Genomic DNA, 17,365 nt, shown 5'->3' with positions numbered 1-17,365 from the left:
ACAGCATACATTAAGCACCTTCAAAGGTTATCTCATGTGGTCATAAGATACCCATGATGTAAATAGTCTTTGGCCCCTATGTAGGGCAGATGGATGTGCTGGCGTCATCACGGGTGAATGGTTCCCTACTGTCAGGCAGCAGTGGTGCCACGCTCAGAGCCTAGAATTTCTGACTTCTGTCTCTATTCTCTTGATGTGTTTCTTTTCAGTTTGAAATTTCATGTTCTTCCTCTTAAACCACTGGCCAGCATAGCAGCACTAGAAGGCAGAGATCCTGCAGGCCAGAATTCTCTGAAGTCACCTCTAGAACCTTGGCTACTACAACTCATTTATTCCTTCCATAAACAATGAATAACAAAAGCAGAGTTGCTTTCCCCCTTTCTCTGGGGTGTACTAATGGGCAAAGGATTCTGTTTAGAGCTGGGGACTGTCTTTCAGGACACCTGGAGAGGAGAGGAGGTGGTGGGAAGCCTTCCAGGATATGAATTAGATGGGCTTTCTTTTTTTTTAAATTAAAATTTTTTTTTTTTAAGTGATGCAGTTGGGGTTTAGTGACTTGCCTAGGGTCACAGAGCTAGTAAGTGTTAAGTGTCTGAGGCCGGATTTGAACTCAGGTACTCCAGACTCCAGGGCCGGTGCTCTCTCCACTGTGCCACCTAGCTGCCCTAGATGGGCTTTCAACAAAAACAATAAAGGAAATTCTCAACCTGGTAAAGGTTAGTGGAAGTTACCTCCATACTGTCCTCATTTAGATACTTTTTCAGATTCCTTCTCATCCCCATCGAATTCCCCAGGGAAGGGGAATGCTAGAGTAAGGAGCCCAAGGAGGAGGAAGGGGAGGAGGGTGTGTCAGTTAATCCACCTTCCCTTACCTGGGTTCAGGAGAAAGGGCCGGACAAAGGGAAGCTTTGTTATCCCACGTGGGAAAGTAGCTTATCTGGACCTGGACTAGTGGTTAAGTGACTTCAGGAACTTTTTTCCCCCAGGGCAGTGACTTGCCCAGGGTCACACAGCTAAATGCAGTATTAGGGAGGGTTTTAAATCTTGAATTTTCATCCTTGTTTCAGCTGCTGGCACCCAGATCTTGGTGGTCTTTTGTCCCTTTGGGCCTGGGTTTTCTCTGTGGTTGATTGGAGGTATTGGACAAAATGTTCTTTAAAACCCAGTCTGGTGGGGGGCAGCTAGATGGCGCAGTGATTAAAGCACCGTCCCTGGACTCAGGAGTACCTGAGTTCAAATCCGGCCTCAGACACTTGACATTTACTAGCTGTGTGACCCTGGGCAAGTCACTTAACCCCCGTTGCCTAAAAAAAAAAAAAACTAAAAAAAAACCAACCCCAGTCTGGTGTGAAATCTGAGTCAAAGAAATGTAAATTATGCTCAAAGTACGGAGTGAATTGTGCCACCTTTCAAGTATTGGTCATCAGTAATGAAGGAAACAAGGCTAGGAGAATATTTTTCCTTTTCTCTTTCCAACTCCATAAGCGTACCTGCTGAAGTGATCCACGTTTACTTCTGTTGCGTAGGACAAGAGAGGGCAGGAAGAGAAAGAGGATAAATCTTGTGTTTAATTACTGCAGCATAAAAGCCTTTTACAGTCACACAGCTTGACCGGAGCAAAGATGACAAAGTCATTTTCTTTGAAAATAAATCAAAAGTTGGTGCTAGCAGACAAATCTGGTAGGTCAGAGAGTTGAGTTATTGGATTGATCCTCTATGATGGAAAATATCTGAAGCATTTTGATTTCTTAAAAGGTTGTGTTGGGGGAAATTTTGTTTTGTAAGAGTAGACATACAAAAAGCATATGCTGTCGTTATTACCAGAATCCAATAAAAGATAGCTTTTCAAATGATTACCACATGTGTGTGGGAGTTGTTATTTTCGATACCAGAGTAATTTGTTTCATATTTTGAGAGCTTCGCTATTGAAAACGGCCCTTCGGATGCAGCCCTTCTTTGACTGCATGATGTATAATTAAGTTTTGTCGTTCAGCCGTTTTCAGTCATGTCTGACTTTTCATGACTCCATCTGGGGTTTTCTTGGCAAAGATACTGGAATGGGTTGTCATTTCCTTCTCTTGCTCATTTGACAGATGAGGAAACTGAGGCAAACAGATTTAAGTGACTTGCCCGGGGTCACATAGCTGGTAAATGTCAGGCCAGATTTGAATCCATGAAGATGAGTCTTCCTGACTCCAGCCCCAGCACTCTATCCATTGTGCCATCCAGCTGCCCCTTTATAATCAAATAGTATATAATAAAAATATTTTAAAATAATATTTCCCTCTAATTACAAGTAAAGACAATTTTAAAAATTCATTAAAAAATGTTTGAGTTTCAAATGTTCTCCCTCCTTCCCTTACTTCCCCCTTTCCTGAGATGGTAAACAATTTGATATTGGTGGTACAGGTGCCGTCATGCAGAACATTTCCATATATACTAAAAACCTGAACGCACAATTGAAATTGCATGTTGAATGGACAGTTTGCCAAATAGGGGGGTGGTATAGAGATTGTAGCAGCCGTGAGGAAGGGGCTACGCCACCTGTTAGGTACCCAGTGCCCACCTTTAGACAACAGCCTCAAAAGACTGAGGTCACATGGTAATCTGAGGGCATAGCAGCTGGGAGCTCACAGCAATGTGGCGCATTGACTTTGGGTCACCTAAACTACTGTGCACCCATTCCAGATGTCAGAGCAAGTCACAGGTTTCATTCAAGTTGGGTATAACCAGTAGTATTTGAGTGTATGCAAAGTTCCTTGGGCCTTTGAACACAAAATGCCCATGTGGCTCATCCGTGGGTTGGCTGCATTGAAGACGGTCCATGCGCAGTCACTAACCACCTCTTACGGGCCAAGCACAGTATTAGGGGTTTTGGATAAGAGACGTAATGACGTCATTGCCACCTGAAAAGAGCTTGTGGAGCCTTGGAGAGGTCTGGGGTGCAGGTGGTGCTGAACAGAGATGAGCAGGGCTGGGCCGGGGATTTCACTGGGACGCGGAAGATGCAGGCGAGGAGCCTCCATCTACCAATCCAGTTTGGCACCTCCTCTGTTCCTTGGGGCCCTGAGAGGAGACTTGCCCAGGGCCCTAGAGCCAGAGGCTGGGCTCAGGACATCCAGGCTTCCAGGTTGGCTTCTTCCTCACCCCTGTGGGCGCTTTGAGCGGTCAGCCAGCAGTTCTTGTCTTTGCTCCTTGTGAGTAACAGTCAGACCTTGATGGGGCTTGTCTGGGGCTCATTCTTTATTGGGATTTGGTCATGAGACCGTGGACATCCTTCTGGCTTTGAAGCCTCACATCCCCCAAGGCCTCTGCCTCATTAGAAGTGTCCTTTAAAAAAAAGAAGTATCCTACAGATAACTGGGCTCCTCGGTCCATGCCAGGACAGACTAGGACCTGAAAGAATACCTGGAATCTGGCCACCCCCAAGGAAGAGGGATCTCTTGGGGATCACTCTGGGGAAGCTGTCACCCCTTCTTCAGGAACCTCCATAGACCCCCAGACTTGTCCACTTGACTTCTGGCTCCATGTACTTTTCTACCCCCATCCAGATGCCCTTCCCAGTGCAGACCTCAGGTGTTCTTTACTCCTTCCTCACCCCTTCTTTGTGCCTCCCCTCACTGGAATGTAAGCTCTCTGAGTGGTTGTTGGGGTAGACTGTCTTCTTGTATTTATATGCTTAGCACAGGGCCTGGCTCATAGTAAGCACTGAATAAACTCAGTCTCTCCCTCTCTCCCTCTTTCCCTTCCTCCTCGTTGTCGTTGTCCTCCTCCTCCTCTCTCTCTCATCTGTTTTTTCATCTGTCTACATGAGAAGAGCATCTTTATACCTTCTGGTGGGAGCATAGACTTGGTGGGGTGATGAAGCCTGGGAGAATGGTGTTCGGAGCATGTTCTAGCCCAAGGCCATTGCTGCTTCTAAAAGAAGTCACTCCCTCAGTGTGACAAGGGGGAACCAGTGGGATGACTAAGTAATAACCCTTAGTAGCCCATACAGAAGGCGGGGCTCTCCTTCTTTGGATCCTCGGGATAGGGCCTGTAAAGGAGACCCAAGCTGAGCAAAGTCAGACGAAGCTTCCCAGAGGGTTTGGGGGGGCGGGACTGGAGGTATGCAACCACATTGTGATCTTGGGCAAATTATAATGAAAATAGTGCAAGCTGTTGCAGGGAAAAGTCATAATTAGGAAGGGGTCAGCATATATCTTAGGCTAGTTCTTTGCTATAGGAGGCTTCTCTAAAGAATTGGGATCTTTAGTTTTAATTGAAATATGAAGAAATTGATTTAGTGATTTAAGTTCTATCCCCCAGACAAAAGATCCAGAGTCAGAGAAGAGGGACCCAATCACTGCTTCCTGTTTTTTCGACTTGGAGGGTCACAGATTTTGAGCTGGAAGGGACAAGTCGCCCCAACCGCCTCATTTTACTGTTGAGGAAATTGAAGGTGCAGAGATGCAATGACTTCCCTAAGGTCATACAGGTGGTAAGAGTCAGAGACGGGATTTGAATCCAGGCCCTCTGCTTCTAGAGCCTGAGGTCTTTCCACTGTAGCATCCCAGGCCCTCCTTTTTTGTGGTTGCCATGCTCAGTTATCTTCCTTCTCAATAGAGGCCTTTCTCTTCTAGTAAGGCAACAAGAAGAAAGTCTGCGTATGTGATCGGGCCTTTGAATAATACCAGAAGCTGCTGGAATATGTAGCTCCCAAGAGGACAGCGGGCCCAGAAGGACTAGTTACAAACACAGCTGCATTTCTAGCACCACATAATTATACATTTAAATATCTAGTACTAAGGGGGAACTAGGTAGTACCATAGTGCATAGAGCACCAGGCCTGGAGTCTGGAAGACCTGAGTTCAAATCCAGCCTCAGACACTTCCTAGCTGTGTGACCCTGAGCAAGTCATTTGACCCTGTACGCCTCAGTTTCTTCACCTATAAAAAATGAGTTGGAGAAGAAAATAGCAAACCACTGTAGTATCTTTGCCAAGAAAACCCCAAGTGGGGTCACAAAAGAGTCAGATATATATAATGTGTTGATTAGAACAACTACTTAGAATGTATTTATGTTGTGATTTATCAACCACCTGCAAACGGCCAAAGCCAAAGGCATAACCTTGTTTCACTCCCTGCTATCAAAATCAATATTTCATGTCTGGGGTCAGTGCTAGTCTAGACTCATCAGGAAGGAAGGGATTTTATAGATGAGAAATTGCATTCGTCCAAGGTTGGTGGATGTCACCAGGGAACAGATGTTAGCTCAATACAAGAGGAATTTCTAGTACTTTTAGATATTGAAGATAGATTCCACTGTGGTCAAATGAGATAGTATTTGTAAAGTGCTTAGCACATAGTAGGTGCCATAAAAGTGCTTGCTATGAGGAGGAGGAGGAGGAGGAAGTAATGAATTCCTTGTACTGGAAGTATTTAAGAAATAACTTGATGCCCAAAGGGCTTTAAAGCTATGCATACCCTTTGATCCAGCAATACCACTATTAGGTCTTTTTTCCAAAGAGATCATAAAAAAGGGAAAAGGACACACATGTACTTTTTGCTGCTCTTTTTGTGGTGGCAAGGAATTGAAAATTGAGGGGATGCCCATCAATTGGGGAATGGCTGAACAAGTTATGGCCTATGAATGTAATGGAATACTATTGTGCTGTAAGAAATGATGAGCAGGCAGATTTCAGAGAAACCTGGAAGGACTTGTATGAACTGATGATGAGTGAGATGAGCAGAACCAGGAGAACATTGTACACAGTATCAACAACATTGTGTGTTGATCAACTGTGATAGACTTGATTCTTCTCAGCAATACAATGGTCCAAGATAGTTCCAAAGACTCATGATGGAAAATGCTCTCCAAATCCAGGAAAAAAAAGAACTGTAGAATCTAGATGCAGATTGAACCATATTATTTCTATTTTTGTTGTTGTTGTTGTTTTTCTTTTGTGAGGTTTTGCCTTTTTGCTCTGATTCTTCTCTTATAACATGACTAATGCAGAAATATGTTTAATGTCATTGTACATATATAACCTATATCAGATTACTTGCTGTCTTGGGGAGGGAGGAGGGAGAAAAATTTGAAACTAGAAATCTTAGAAAAACAAATGTTGAAAACCATCTCTAAATGTAACTGGAAAATAATAAAATCTTTATATGGAAAAAAAAGACCAAAAAAAAGAAAGAAAGAAAATGTTGAAAACTAAAAGCTAAATAAATAAATAAATAAAATGACTTGATAAGCATGTTAGGGAAGTCATTGGAGTTTGGATAGATTTCCCTTCATGGTCTTCACAAGGCTCAATTCTAAGATTTTATGAATAGTCGGTATCAAAGCCGGAACACCTACCCAGGCCTCCCAGTTCTAAGCCTGGTGGTCTTTCCACTATAACAGGACTCTCTGACTTTGTTTGAGAAGTTCTAGGAAACATTTTATTGGAACATTTTGTTTTGACATAACTGACATGCTCTCCAACAAACACTGCACAAGGTACATTCCCTAAAAAAAGTTAAGTAGAATCTTTGGCTAGAGGGATAGTGACCAATGCTCTGGATCACTAGAGTTTACTGATTGGTAAAAAGAAAAAGTTCTTTAATAATTTGGTACCAACATTGTCTTTGGGAATTTGACCCGAGTTTTGTTGACTTTTGCCATTATCTTTAGTCACATTGTTGTCATTGGATATATAGATGATATACAATATATTACATCTATTATAGATAACATAGTACTGTGAGAATCAGGGTGCCACCCCTTGCTGAGAAAGACATTGTGAGAACCAGGGCGATGCCCCCCTGAAAAGAAAGCATGTGACTAGAGTCTGGAAGCTGCCTGGTGTCCAGAAGTTGTGTCTATTCATAGACTGCCTATAAGTCATGTCAATCAATGGACCAGCTAATGAGCTTGGAGCTCTGTGTGGGGATAGCCCCTCTTCCCATCCCGCAGGAAGCTTCCACTGGAACAGATGGAGGATCGCTTTTTTCGTGGGAACTGGTGTGTGGTGGCGGGGGCAGGCAGAGTAGACAGATCTCCTAATTTTCAGAACTTCACATGTTCTCTTTGGAAGCGTGGATAGTTAAGAGAAGGCAGCTTTCTCTCTCTCTTTGCTAACCCCTAATATACTTTAATAAATGCTTAAAAGCCTAAATTTATCAGTAAACTTAGTTCCTCTCCATTCCCCCACATGGAGATGCAGATAAGGCAATCACACATTAGATTTTAAACATCACAGTACATATGTTACAGATTATAATATGCTTTTATAAGCATATTATAAATATACACATATATGTATGTGTGTACATATTTTAATGTACTTCTGGCTTTGCTTTCTTCACTCCTTGAAGAAGTCTTCCTATGTTTTTCTGAATTCTTTCTATTTTTCTTTTATAACCTCCTCTGTGTTATGTCTGGTTAGCAGTTCTTTCCTTGTCTGCAGTTGTGAACCAAACCATCAATTCTCCCCTACTTCTTTATAGTGTGGCTTGTTATATTTTCATTGTTTATACATTTGGATACCAATCAGTCAATCAGCAAGATACTTCCCATGTGCTGGGCACTCCACCAGGCATTAGGAACACAAATGTGAATGAATAGAACAACCCAAATACAAAATAAGGAATGAAGCAATCTCTGTCAAGGAGCTTATATTCTAACATTAGGGCAGTGGGACAATGCTTGATCAATATCCATGCAGCACTAAGAGAGTGCTAGGAAGGTCTCTAGCCCAGCCCACCATGGCAGATTTGTGGGAGGACAGGGACAAGAGTGATCCAATGAGAAAGCATGGGTGGATTGCAGTGTGGACCATTGGAGGGATTACCCACACCAGTGAAATTAAGATTCACTGAAGCATCAAACTGAAATACGCTTGGCTCCTGTTGTGGCATTGAATATAAAGTGCTTATGGAAACTTTTTTTTTTTTTGCCAACAGCTTTTGAGTTTTCCTATTGTTTAACTTTTTTTTCTTTATTTTATTATTATTATTTTTTTTGTAATCAAGCATTCATTCCCCCCCTTTGCCACCACTCCTCTTTCTCAGATCTCATAAGCACCGATGGGAAGACAATGTTTTTCCCACATTGATCATGTCTAAGAGCGCATTTCTTGTTCCATGCTTTTGTCTGTTGTCTTTTAGTCATGGTGGGGAGGGGCAGTGCTCTGCTTTGTCAGTGCTCTGGGATGATGGGTCATTGTTTAGCTGCTCAGAGTTCTTACATCTTTCAGAATTGTTTCTTTTTGTAATGTTGATGTTCAGGTATGTGGTAAAATTATTAGAATTTGGCTTTTCTCATCTTCTCCAAACACCCCATGTTCCTCGAAGAAATAAAGGGGGGAATGTGGTAAAATTATTAGAATTTGGCTGACTCACACTGCCAACCCTAGAATCAACCTCACAGGTACAAATTGACCTCCTAGTTGTGCTCGCTCCACTCTGCATCAGTTCAGACATGTCTTTCCATGTTTTTCTGAAACTGCCTTGTCCCTCTTCTGTAACAGCCCAGCAGTGTCCATTACATGTGTGTCCCAGAATTTGTTCATCATTTCTTACCAGCTCTAGTGGTTCATGTTCTTAAGTTATCATTCTTTAGACTGCTGGATGTTTTTGCGTCTAGGTCTCTCTTATCTGATATATCCCACTAACTGTCTGTTCTTCCAGCACCAAATAGCTTTGCAAATTACTGCCTCATATTATTGTTTGGGATTTGGTTCAGCCAACCTGCTTTCATTCATACTTCTTTCATTGTTTCCATTGATGCTCTCAGCTTTTAGATGGATTTTAAAAAATGATTCCATCTAGTTAAATAAAGTTTTCTCCTGAGAATTTGATGGCATATCACAAAATTTGTCAATCAAATTGCATGGTCATATTTTGACATCTCTGTGGAGGAGACATTGAAGAGGGGAGAGAGACTGCTCCTTGGGCATCTGGTTAGGAGGCTGTCCCAGGAGTCCTGGTGAAAAGAGAATGAGAGTCTAAAATGGGGTGGTGCTTACGTATGTGGAGAGAAGGAGATCGAACCAGTAAGACATGGAAACCTATTGGATGTTATGGGAGGGAATGTGAAGAGTCAAGAATGGCTCCAAGGTTGCAAATGTAGTGACTGGAAGGATGATTCCCTCAATAGAAAGAGGGAATTCTCTGTGGAGCTAAGTTTGATGGACCAATTCTAGGGCTTATTCAACTCTTTTATAGATACTCAATATCCCATCAGTTTTTCCTGGGGGTGGTGTGGGAAACTTTCTCTCTGGGTCACTGTTTCTCTTCCTCCCCCTCTCATTCCTCCTCATTCTCCTCCTTTTTCTCCTTCCTTTCTCTCTGTCTCTTCCTCTACTCCACCCCTGCCCCCACCCCCAACCATGGAGAGATTCCATAGTGGGTAGAGAGTGGCTTTGGAGTCAGACAGACATGGGTTCAAGCTCTACACCTCCTACCCCAGACACATACTTTGTGACCCTGAGCAAGTTGCTTAACATCTCAGTGCTACAAGACTCTAAGCTATTGAAGGGTGCTACCCTGCAACAATAGAATGAATTTCTTCACTGGGAATAGTCTACCCCCTGTGAAATCATAGCTCCAAAATAAAAATAGATCTCATTTATGGAGTTCATGCATGCTCTGAGGTTGGATACAATTAGCATGATGTCATGTGCAATGGGAATTTCTGGATTCTTAAAATGCTGCCCAAGCACCCCAAGGGTCCATGGATAGGTTTGAGGGGTGGGGGTGGGCCCATGAACTTGCACAAGAAAAAAATGCCTTTTAATTTTTATTTTTTACTAGTTTCTAATAGCAACTTAGAGTTTCCTTCAGTCATTTATTTGTTCATTCATTCTTCCGTTCTTTTGTTCCTTTGTTCCTTAATTCATTCATCCACTCATTTATTTATTTACTCACCCAATCATTCATTCATTCATTTATTTATTCATCCATTTATCCATCCATTTATTTATTTATCTATCTGTTTATTTATTTTTGCGGAGCAATGAGGGTTAAGTGACTTGCCTAGGGTCACACAGCTAGTGTCAAGTGTCTGAGGTTGGATTTGAACTCAGGTCCTCCTGAATCCAGGGCCAGTGCTTTATCCACTGTGCCACCTAGCTTTCCCCTCCTTCAATTATTTATTGAAGGGGAAGAGGGGCCCATAGGCTTCCCCAGACTGACTGTGAGATGGGTCCATGACACACTCACACCACTGCTTGAAGGTAGGATTTGGCTTGACTGAATGGACAGTTTTTTCTACTTAACTCTCAGCTGGCTCAGAGAGACCTTGTATTCTCTATACCTTTGGGTCAGTTGTGACTGTGAAGCTGTGGTCTGCTGCAGAATATTATTTGGGAACCTTGCAACTCCCTTCCCGTCTATTTATCAGGACTGTGTTCACTGCGGGTTCCAATAAAGGTTTTGTAGACACAGGAAATTAGACTCCATGAGGATGGAGGTTTTTGGTTTTTGGTTTTTGTCTGTAGCTCCTCTCACGGGTCAGTAGTTATGATTTTTTTTCAAAATCAGGTTTTGGGGGTAATAATTATATCCTTGATGTTTTCCTAAGTATTTGGTATCTGTCCTTCACTTTTTGAAATATCTTGAGAGTCAGTCCTTCAACCCCCTTCACATTGTTTCTCCCTCAGCACTGATTTTCTCCTAGATTTGGGTTAGTCCAGCTGCTCTTTCAGGCTTTGTTCTTTACATTTTTTAAAGAACAATTTCTACTTCACCCTTCAGTTGGTGGAGAAGGTAGGTCCAGAAATCTCTGCAGCCTTTTCTTCTATTTTCCAGCTGTTCTTGGACCTCTCTCCAATTCTATCCCTAAATGCCCCAGGGATGCTCTAGGTTAGTTGTGTCCTTTGCCAAAACTCCCTAAAGTTGTTTTTCCCACTGCTGCTTCTCACTCCTTTAGGAGGTGATAGTGTTTATAATCTTCCATCATCCTCTGTAGGATTTTACAAATGGGCTTGTATTTTAAATCCGTGTTGCCCTTGGATGCCGTATCACTGTTTGGCAAGGAAATCAGCTTTTCTGACTCAAATCTGCTGTTCTCTGTTTTCTGTCTTCCTTTAGCTTTTCTGTGATGCTTGATTTACATTGTTTGAACCTTGCTAGAAAATGATGAGGTTCTGTGTCAGGGTCTATTCTTTTATTCATTTCCCATTGTCAACATCAATACCTTGCTTAAATGGGTCCCTTTTGAGTTACCTCAGTTGTACACTATATCTCTTTTTTGTTCTCGTTTGATACTGATTTTTATCTTTGTTTGAACAAGTTCACATTCTGACTATGAATAGCTGATTTGAAAATGACTCACATTTTCCCATTGCTTCCTGATCAGATATACTTAGTTACTTTTTTTTTGCACATGTGATATTACTTGATTTTCTCAAGGTCTGATACTTTCTGACTCTCTTTGCAGTTAACATATTTATGTACATCCTTGTATAATCAATCCTTTGGCCACGTTGATTTATTACTCCTGAGCCACATTTCCCAACATACTTTTCTTCATTTTCCCTAATGCTCACTTTTGCACAGAAGCCACTAATATATGTTAATTGAATTTGGAAGGCCCTTTTGAGTTTTAGAATTCCTTTACTTTCTCCTCTTCTGAAGCAGCTATTGGCACGTAAGTTGTAAGTAAGTATTTTCATGGTGTACTTGTTCTAAATGCTTTTTATGAGCCTTGCAAAGTCAGATGACCAAGTGATCCCCGATAACTTTGAATGCACAATAGAATCAACTGCAGTTGGACGGACAGTCCAAAGACCTGGTCCTTTAGCATCAATACTGCACTATCATATGCTAGTCCATCAGTATATATTTTGAACAAACATTGCATGTAGGTAATGGACCCAGAATGGAATAGAAAAGAGAGAGCATTGGCAAAATACTTCAATTATTTCAATGACCTCAACCGTGTACCTAAACAAAATCCCTCTTGTTAACACCAGTGTTCTTCTTCTGATGTCATATGGCTAAAGATCACAGAAAACCACAAGCTCCACGGAATAATATTAGAGGCCGTCCAGAGGGTGGTAGACTCGTGGTGGGTTTAATTAGGCTGCTACATGTTAGGAATGATCACATGCATACCAACATTAAAGATATCATCAAAGAGCTGTATGCCTAGAGAAGGGGGTACCCTGGGTTTGCTGGAAGAGGAATGGCTTCTAATGTATGGGTTGGAGATTCTGTAATTTTGTGGCCTGGGCTGCATTGGCGCACCATTAATGTAAAGAGATCAGCCAATTGGGTGGGTCCTCCTGTGGAAGATCTATAAAAGCTCATTAACAAGGATGGGCTGGGTTGAAAAAGCATGGATGGTGCTGACATCATTGATCTATTGCAGTACTGGTTAGTCCTGTCCCCCATCCTTGACAGGAAGGCGTGAAGCTTCAGAGTAGGGCTCAGCCAACATATGTATTGATTGGAGTTGAGGGTTATAGCCGGTTCTTTGCCGAATTTCTTTACTACATCCTTTTAAATCAATCAAAAGATCCAAGAGAAGTAGTTGGAAGGGACCCCAGAGGACATCCCCCCTCCCATTTTGTAGAGGAGGAATCTGTGGCCCTGGGGAGTTGTTCCAGCTCACACAGCTTGGGCTAGAGATGGCGTTTGAATTGATAGCCTTTCGGTTCCAGAGAAGGCAGCCTTGCTGCCATATTGGATGTCGGCATAAAAGCAACTAACCTTGCTTGACTCGGTGGTGTTGTCTCCCTGCTTACGTCCATCATGAGCACCAGAAAGGGAGGTGAAATGGGTCCCATGAAAGATAGTTCGTTACCTTTGGGCATACAATGAAATCAGTGGGAGATAGCTTGGCACTTCAGAGAGGAATGGCCTCAGAGTGGAGAAAGCCCAGGTCCAAGTTCTGCCCCCGATGCATCCCAACTGTCCACCCCTAGGCAAGCCGGTTAGTCTCCGTGCTCAGGGCTCTGAGCTCTTTAAGACCATGTAAGTTAAAAATAATAATGTCTGACACAACAAGTTAATAGATGAGTTGTAGAGAAGGTGGGGGCCTGCACTGGCAGGGGAAGCTCCTTCACTGAGGATTCCCTGTGCCAGTGAAATCCCAGGGACTGTTCATATCCCTTTCCACTTCATTTATAACAGGAATCTCAGTGCCTCAAGGGGGCATGGAGCTGCCCCATGTTCAAGAGAATCTGCCAAAAGGGCAAAAGCTCCAGTCACTTCCTGTCAGGGAGGAGGCCAGTGACAGAGCCCCATTGTGGGGCCTATCCAGTGACCCATTCTGTGGTCATGGCCACATATGGCATTTCTCCTTGGGTGCTTCCTTCTGGGAGATGGGTGCTTGCCAGGGATGCTGGCCTTTCTGTTTGGAGCTGCCCTGGGCATATTGGTGAGCTGCCCCATCCTCTCCTCCATCCTCCTCCTGGGTGGGGATGAGGCTGTGCTGTTTGGCTCAGCTGTAGTTGGGGATAATTAGTGATGATAATGATAATAATGAACATTACTGTAGCACCTACTGTGCGCCAGGCATTGGGCCAAGCCCTTTATGATATGATCTCATTTCATCCTCACAACAACCCTGGGAGGTAGGTGTGATTCTTATCCCCATTTTAGAGTTGAGGAAACTGAGATCAAGGAGTCAAATGACTTGTCCAAGGTCACACATATAGAAAGTGTCTGAGGCCAGATTTGAACTCCTGATTCCAGGCCCAGTGTTCTGCCAACTATACCAGCAGCTGCCTTTTAGTTAATCCACCAGAACACATACCCGTATGTGTACTTAGTACTTCTGGTACTTGGCCCAAAATCAATTAGGACCAACACTAGAAGCTATTCTAGCTTTATTTAAAATTTTTTATATTTCATTCATTCATTCATTCATTCATTCATTCATTCATTCATTCATTCATTCATTCTTCCCTTTGGAAAGTTGTCTAGCATGCCTAACAATCCCCCATTTACAATCTTCCAGTCATTTTATATGGCTATAAATTGAGTGTGCTTTGGTAGACAGACTACCAGATTTTTTTTTTTTTTGGCAGGGCCATGAGGGTTAAGTGACTTGCCCAAGGTCACACAGCTAGTAAGTGTCAAGTGTCTGAGGCCAGATTTGAACCCAGGTCCTCCTGAATCCAAGGCTGGTGTTCTATCCACTGTACCACCTAGCTGCCCCCTGTATGTATATAAATTTACACAACCTCTGAGCAATGGCAGGCATGGATACTAGTGATGACTCTCATGCAAGAAGTGGCATCAGAGATACCATTAAAAATATATGTAATGCAAAGGGCAGCTAGGTGGCGCAGTGGATAAAGCAGTGGCCTTGGATTCAGGAGGACCTGAGTTCAAATCCAGCCTCAGATACTTGACACTTAACTAGCTGTGTGACCCTGGGCAAGTCATTTAACCCTCATTGCCCTGAAAACCGCCCCCCCCCAAAAAAAAACACATTAAAAATATATGTAATGCAGAAAGGAGATGGATCAGCCATATAGCAAGAGTAAAGGCAGCTAGGTGTCTCAGTGGATAGAGCTCTGGGCTTGGAGTGAGCCAGACCCAAGTTCGAATCCTGCCTCAGACACTTACTACCTATAGAAGCCTGGGCAAGTTACTTCATGGTTGTCAGTCTCAGTTTCTTCATCTCTAAAATGGGGCTAATCATACTACTTACCTCCCAGGGCTGTTGTGCGGGTTGAATGAGATAATACATTGACAATATTGACACCACTTCAAGTCTTATATAAATGCTAGCTAGCAAGTAGTGGTATCAGGAAATATTAAATGACCCCAGGGAAGGTCTCCAGTACAGAGGACAGCCAAGCCTGCATTGTCTTTATGGGATATTCAGGCACCCAAAGGAAGTTGTCCAGGCCTGTTGGGCAGATGTTCTCTGTCAGATTTATGGGAAGACGTGGGGTGAATGGATGATGATGTGACGTACTCGAGCACGTATGAGGTTGCAGATTCATTGAAGTATAACTGGTTTATACCTGTCAAAGTCACTATTAATATGTCTCTTGAACCCCCCTGCTCTGTCCCCAACAATTTGTATTGAGACCCCACAGTCATCATTTTTAGATGGAAATAGCATCTGGGTGTGTTCACTTCCTCCAGTGATCAGATTCTGTTGTTGCCTTTTTCTTCTTTAAGGGATTCATGAAAGTTCAGCAAGGCTCCTCCTGAATTTTTATTGAGCTGGTGTTTTTCTTCCTTCCTTCAGAGGCCTGAAGGGCGTGATTGTCACTCTGAGTGATGATGGCCATCTGCAGTGCTCCTACTTGGGTACGGACCCGTCTCTGTTCCAAGCCCCCAAAGTGGACTCCAGAGAGATAAACTATGAAGAGCTCGATGTTGAAATGAAAGAGCTACAGAAAATCATCAGAGATGTCAACAAGTCCTCAGGTATGCAAAGGACTGTGGGCGCTTCTGGCCTCCCTCCTGTTACCATGTGGTGCAGGGAGAAGAATCTTGTCTCCTGCCACTTCAAAATAATGCCTGTGAAAACCGCATTGCCTTCAGCCCACGAGGGGTCTGTGGTTCACTTGGGTGTCAAGGCTGATGGGAAACCAGTGTCCTGCTTATGGGCGAGCTGGTTGCTACTGGGATTCAGAAACTGGCTGGCATTGTGTTTTTCTTTATGATCTAAAGTAAGAAAATGCCAGTGCTGGGGCAGCTAGGTGGCACAGTGGATAAAGCACCGGCCCTGGATTCAGGAGTACCTGAGTTCAAATCCAGCCTCAGACATTTGACACTTACTAGCTGTGTGACCCTGGGCAAGTCACTTAAGCCCCATTGTCCCGCCAAAAAAAAAAAAAAAAAAAGAGAGAAAGAAAAAGAAAAAGAGAAAGAAAATGCCAGTGGTGAGGGACGGGTTTGGGGCTGTGGAGAGAACACTAACGTTCTTACCTGTTACTTCTTCCTGTTCTAAATTCTCCCGGAGTCATTTTTGTTTCCTCTTTGAAGAGAAAAACAAGCACTTTGAAATGTGGTCGCGTGGGTACATTTTACCAAAATTTACCAAAATTGCAAGTATTTGTAACTTGCACGTATCATTTACATGAGTAGCTGTTAGTCATTGGGAAGGAGGGTAGCTGGAAATGCACTAATTGCTAGTGAGTCAATTGCTGGTGATAGCTTCACTTCCCCAGGTTCCAGCACTGCAATATTATTTTACTATTTGATTCCCAAGGTTGTCATTTTATGATGAGATTTTTTTTTCTCTCAAAAAGCAAAAACCTAGTGCTTTTCATTAGGCATATGAAAAACATTACTTTTCAGTATCAGGTCAGTGTATTTTTTTTAAAAATGTAGAAAATATGAACTTTTCAAATGAAAAGCGATGTTGGAACAAGTCAGAATAATAAGAGAAGTATAGCATCAAAGGCCAAGGAAAACAAACGAAGCCGAGTTCATTCCCTGCTTCCTTCACCACACCCGCTCATATATGTTGGGTTTTTTATGCTATAAAGATTTTGTTGTTCTGATTCTATTAGACTTTAGATAAAATACAGATTATTTTTAAGTTGGTAACACAGATTCAAGTAGGATTATGATGCCTGGGTCCTGGTTACCTTCTTTTATTAAACCTTTAAAGGAAAACAGTGAATTGAAAATATTAAAAATACCAAGGCCCCAAGCGGCTGTATTTTTGCCTTCATACACACGCCCACTCAGAGCACGTGAGGAAAGGCTGGGACATTTTTTTTGGTGTTATCTCTCCTGTTTCACCTAGCAGGTAGCTAAACTTTGATGTGCTCTTTAGAGGAAGGCAGGATTTTCCATGGCTGACAATACTTGTTTGGTTCAATGGAATCCCCATAACAGCCTCAGGTTTCTTCAGTTTTAACATAGGGGGAAGGGAAGGGAATGTACATTTATATAGACCTACTATGTGCCAGGCACTGTGATAAAGACTTTACAAAGATGAACTCAATTGATCCTCACAACAGCCCTGGGAGGTCTGTGCTGTGATTATCTCTACTTTTACAGTTGGGGAAACTGAGGCTGAGTTCAAGGAACTTGTCCAGGATTACACAGATAGTACGTGTCTGGGGTAGGATTTGAATTCAGATCTGCCTGACTCTAGGCCCAGCATTCTGTCCGCCATACCACCTTGCTACCTCAGTTGAATTGGCAAAAGGTAGCATTTGTCAAATATGAAATTCCCAGTGCTCATCAAAAGCAAAATATTTATTTGTTTATAATCAGAAATCAATATAATTTTATTACAAAGCTTGACATTTGATGATGGTGTTCTCACTTATTCTGGTGGGGGGGTGTGGTTGGCCCCCCTCATCACTCTCCATAAACTATGTATTAATGAAATTTTGATAGATCTTTCTTTGTAGAAAGTCCCATTCCTGCTCCAAGTGATCACAGCGTGTCTCTGTGATACCCCTGGG

General features: G+C 42.7%; 1 protein-coding gene across 2 annotated transcripts in view; it reads left to right on the top strand.

The window, feature by feature from the left end:
* BBS9 (Bardet-Biedl syndrome 9) overlaps positions 1-17,365 on the top strand; it is a 349,441-nt gene that overhangs the window by 116,458 nt on the left and 215,618 nt on the right. For both annotated transcript variants that reach the window (XM_043979234.1, XM_043979233.1), the window contains exon 10: positions 15,184-15,365. In XM_043979234.1, the coding sequence (XP_043835169.1) occupies positions 15,184-15,365 (182 nt within the window). The remainder of the gene's footprint in view (positions 1-15,183; positions 15,366-17,365) is intronic.

This window comes from Dromiciops gliroides, chromosome 1, assembly GCF_019393635.1.
Source record: "Dromiciops gliroides isolate mDroGli1 chromosome 1, mDroGli1.pri, whole genome shotgun sequence".
In the NCBI taxonomy this organism is placed as follows: domain Eukaryota; kingdom Metazoa; phylum Chordata; class Mammalia; order Microbiotheria; family Microbiotheriidae; genus Dromiciops; species Dromiciops gliroides.
This window is presented reverse-complemented; position numbering and strand designations above follow the sequence as displayed.